This window comes from Macrobrachium nipponense, chromosome 14 (assembly GCF_015104395.2).
Source record: "Macrobrachium nipponense isolate FS-2020 chromosome 14, ASM1510439v2, whole genome shotgun sequence".
Taxonomy (NCBI): domain Eukaryota; kingdom Metazoa; phylum Arthropoda; class Malacostraca; order Decapoda; family Palaemonidae; genus Macrobrachium; species Macrobrachium nipponense.
In genome coordinates this window covers 11,093,707-11,098,706 of record NC_087207.1, presented here as the reverse complement: position 1 = coordinate 11,098,706, position 5,000 = coordinate 11,093,707, and the positions used below count along the sequence as shown (strand labels likewise).

At 39.6% G+C, this 5,000-nt stretch overlaps 1 protein-coding gene and 1 pseudogene across 1 annotated transcript; both read left to right on the top strand.

Moving 5' to 3' along the window:
* The first annotated feature begins 894 nt into the window (after positions 1-894).
* Positions 895-2,964, top strand: LOC135226129 (probable glutamate receptor). The gene is made up of 5 exons (XM_064265574.1): positions 895-1,050; positions 1,794-1,884; positions 2,044-2,202; positions 2,529-2,712; positions 2,885-2,964. Exons 1-5 carry the CDS (start codon positions 902-904, stop codon positions 2,962-2,964), a joined length of 663 nt encoding a protein of 220 aa, XP_064121644.1. The 5' UTR covers positions 895-901.
* Positions 2,965-3,533: 569 nt separating this feature from the next.
* Positions 3,534-5,000, top strand: part of LOC135226128 (uncharacterized) — a 5,696-nt pseudogene continuing 4,229 nt past the window's right edge.

The following is a 5,000-nucleotide window of genomic DNA, read 5'->3' as shown; positions in this document are numbered from 1 at the left end:
TTTTTACTTAGATGGCATTTCGTCTAACGTTACGGAGATATTTTCAAATGAAAATAATTTTCTTAACAAATTTGATGATGACATGACTGCACTAATGATCACATACGTCACGAGACGCTACCTAGCCTCTCTGCGTGCAGTGTGGCCTTACCTCTAAAACCTCCGGTAAGGTCGAGTAACTAACAAAAATACTTGGATCGCGTACGAACCTTTGCGAATGACTAACTTGATAGGGGACATCATGTCTAAACTCTGGGGTCGGGTCCGAGTCGATGCTCCTCTGCTGCATCAAAACTAAGCCAGTGATTACTTCGCTGCCTTAGTTCTCAAAGGGGCGCTGACCCTGATAGGTCAACAACAGACAAGATTCATTTCTTCGTCCAGACAGAACGATCAAATATAATCCTTGGCAGTACACACCAGAATATCATGTAAATACGCTACAGACAAAACTGGATACCTATGCACACACCCAAGTTTGATTCCTAATAGTTACATAGGTGTGATGATCTCTCTCTCTCTCTCTCTCTCTCTCTCTCTCTCTCTCTCTCTCTCTATATATATATATATATATATATATATATATATATGATGAGACTTCTGAATTATTTGATAATTATATATCATGTAGACCTTCCAAACTTCCCCAGATCAGATAGATACTATGTATATAGCAAGGCTTGGTGAAATTTCGTCAGTAATAAGTTGCATTCAATCACCACACTTGGAATATTCCAAACGGATTCGGTGTCGGTGACCAAAACAGCTGCGACGCCTTTTTACCTACCCAAACTATTTGAAGCTGATTATATTTTACTCCTTTTGCTATGTAGAATCGATCACCTCAGATAAGGAACTCGAGCAAAATCACCATTTCAGATACTTTCTGGAGTCTAGTCCAATGGCGCTCTCTGGGAAGCATCTGCTCGTTGCTGCCGGCGTGTGGGACCCCTGGGTGCTGATGGAGCACGACCAACAGGGCCGCCTGGTGAAGTCGACCGGGATTTTCATCGACTTCATGGACACTTTCGCTCACAAACTCAATTTCACGTAAGTACGGGCGAGGGAGGAAGGGCTGACACTTGCTGTGGACAAAGGAGGAAGGGGTAAAGTTCCTATGGATATAGGAAGGGCTGACTCTTGCAGTAGACAAAGGAATGGTGACACTCACTATATATGAATGAGAAAGGGCTGACACTTGCTGTGGACGAAGGAGTGCGTGCTGACACTTTCTGTGGACAAATGAATGGCTGATAATTGCTGAGGGCAAAGAAGGATGGACTTACACTTATTCTGAACGGGGAAGGAAAGGCTGACACTTGCTCTGGACGATGGAGGAATGGCTGACATTTGTTCTGGAAGAAGGACAGACTTTCAGATAACTTGGAAGTTGGGGGATCAATCTAATGTTTCTCACAGATGAGGTGATGTTTCTAACTACTGAGCCAAGGCAGTTACATAATTTTTTCCTTCCCACCATTTTAAATAGAAACAATAACAGGAATCAATGTTTGCATATTCTTAATTACAGTTTTCGTTTTCTATTTAAATGACAAATATTCTCCATTGCTATTCTGTCCAAAGCACCTCCCAATAGTTATGGGAAAATTACCCCGTAATCACTGCCCCATGTTCTTTTCAAACTTTTTGGTAATAATAATAATAATAATAATAATAATAATAATAATAATAATAATAATAATAATAATAATAATAATAATAATAATAATAATAATAATAAAGTAAAACAGGTTCTGGAATCACTGTTACTATTCCTTACAAATTTGATTCAGATATTCTCTAGTAGAAGCAGCAGAAGGAGAATGGGGTCGAATATTACCCAACGGATCAACAACTGGAATGATAGGCCAATGTCACAGGAAGGTAAGGGATCCAATTATAGGCCTACAAATGGACATTAGTCTAATATTAGTCTCATTAATTCCTGGCAATATGCCTCTGTCATATATTCCTCTATGTAAGTATGTAGGTACGCACACATATATATACACTAATACAACAAAAGTAATTTTTCCCACACAGGAAGTTGACATGGCTCTAGGCCCATTCAGCATAACATATCCGAGAAGCCTTCTGATCGACTTTTCCGTTCCTGTCTACATCGACAACGAAGGTATATTCCTCCCGAGGCCTGCACGCGAACGAGACCTCACTGGTTTTGTTAAGCCGTTTGCCTGGCAGGTAAGACGCCTTCAGAAATGCAAGGCTCCTCACTGTGTATTTATCTACAAGCTTGAATGTATGTAGATTTATATTCAAAAAACAGTTTTGTGTCAATTTCGAATAAGAAAAAGTTGTCATCTTAGCACTTGCTAGTCAATGTTTTACCTGAAGATTATTCTCATGAACTGATACATCTTAGGAATTACAGATAGGAAGGATAGATACTTGCATGCAAATACTCAAATATAATAACACTTATACATAAGTGTCAACAATGTATTGACACCATTCTTATGTATTTTATCCTGATTGCCTGCCCATTCCATTCTTCTACCCCACTACAGGTATGGATAGCTTTGTCAGTGGCAGTTGTTGGAAGTATGGTACTAGGAGTCGCTATGAGATGGTTTGTTCAACAGTGGGGGCCAGTAAGGCTGGAGCATCATGGTCTCCAGGAGTTTCGAGGAAAGATTTGGCCACTGCTGACTTTTGAACCTGTTTGGCTGATCAGGTTACTTCTGCTTGAAGGTTAGGAAGAATGGAGAGAAAGAAATGGAATTGTTTATTAATTCTAGTAGAGTAGCAATATTAACCATAAAACTGAGGGAGAGGAATTATGCTAATTTAAATTACACTTGTGGAGTACAATAAAGTAAAAGACATAATTGCTTTTCAAACTTCTGAGTTTCTATTCATTCAGAAAACAGTGGGCTCTGGATTCCATTGGAACGTGCCAGAATAGCCGGAGAATTGTCTCCAGTATTAAGTATGATTGACTAATAATAATAGAAGACAAAACCCAGCAACTGTTTTGTGTGATTCTGCAAAAGCATTCCATTCAACAATCTAGCATTGGGCCATTTTAGATTCATTTCTCTGTAGGAACGAAGTTGGCTCCCATTTAAGCCTTAATTTCTAGAAGGTGAAGGAACAGCTGGTGGAATAGACCCAGCATCCTCAAGAGGTCTCAGAACATATAAGTCAAATTGCGTGTTTTCCCAATATTGAACCAAGTCGCGATTATTATCACAGCTTGTCTGAGAAAACCTGGGACCCAGGTTTACCTGAGGGTCCTTGCTCTGGGACTCCCCACTGAATCCTGGGGGATTATCAGGGTTTAGAAAGGAATTAGGAGTTGTTTATGGTTTCAGAATTTGTGAGGCTTTTACGCTTCCTTTGACACCAATGATAATTTGACCAATGAACACGAGTGATCTTTAGCATCAAACAGTAAATAGGTCATATTTAAGTTTAGCTGTTTAAGTTAGATAAAATAACCATATACATCTGTCGTAGGTGTAGAGCTCCCACCTATGATGCTGACTGGTCAACTGTTTATGGGAACGTGGATGGTAGCAACCTTAATTCTAAGTTCAGCTTACCAAGGTGTTCTGACCTCTCTTCTGGCAATACCGATGGTTGAAATTCCTGTTGATTCTCCGCAGGATTTGGTTGACTATGGCAAGATCCCTTGGGTTACCGAACGATGGAACCTCTCTCATCAGTTTATTGGGTAAGATGATTCTTAGCTGTGTCTTGCAAAAGAAACTAAAGTTTACGCCAGATTTCGTTGATCAGAGGGATTGGGACTCTTAACACCTTATGATGGATGGAGGCAGTGGGAAAGAGGGAAACACATAAGCAGTAAAAGAGTTTCAATCCTTAGCAGTATAGAGTAACAGACACCAAACATTGCATTCGGAGAGTTGCTGACATATATATCTATATATGAGATTTTACTATTAACAGTTGGAAACAAGGATAATAAACTGCTCTTAATTATATTACAGGACGCTAAATCAGGCACTTACAAGGTCATAAACGACAAAGGCTTCCTTATCACAGCTTCTTAAGACGAAAGCCACCGGATAAAGGTTGAGAAGTTCGCCATATTGTGTGATTTCTTCTCCATGAGGAAGGTAGGAGTCTTTCGTTCTTATGATAAGACTACCGGGAGGGACAAATGGCCTTAACTGAGTCCTCATTGAAAGTGGCTCCATACCTTAACTATTCAAGAAATAGAAGATTTAAATATTCTGGAAACAAAATACTGGGAGATTCAAAATTCCTGTAGTCAACGGCACTCAGGAATAATCGAGTAAACTCATACATTATCTACATAATAGTTTTCTTTCTTTGGGGAGTGGGCTGGTTGAGAAGAATGGGATGAAAACTGAGAGCGGTATAGGGACGAGGACCTAGCTGTTTATAGATTAATCTGTCCTTTTGCCAGCATAGCCACTTACCTCGAGGCCACCTGTAAGTTCGATACGGTGTGAAAGTGTACAGGCCACCTGGTGTGAATCACTAGATCATCCAAATATCCAAGACATGAGTACTGGGAATAGTGATAGTTCCCAAGTTTGGTCTAATAGTTCATTCCAGGAGCCTAATTTGTCAGGGGAAATGATAGACATACCTGATGGTTGTGTTCTCAGAGAGGGATGCTGCATATATTTTGATAGCGACCTTACTTTTCAACTGCTCCTTCTTAATCATGTTTATAAATGGTGTGTAATAAACTGCATCTGTCAAATGCGTAAAAAATGAGTTAATAATGTCCTTTTTATATATGAAGACCTGAATTCAGATCCATTACATTCTTGGTCCTGATTACTCTTATCTTAACGAATTCCGTGTTTGTTTTGTTTTTCTTTCAGATCATGAGCGACGACTACAGTGAAACCGGCCAGTGCAACTATTACATTGCAAAGGAGCCCATCTTGGTATCAAGTGTTGCCTTTGCTTTCCCTAAGAAAAGTTCGATCATACCACACTTTAACAGACTGTAAGCAAATAGAAATACTAAATTTCAC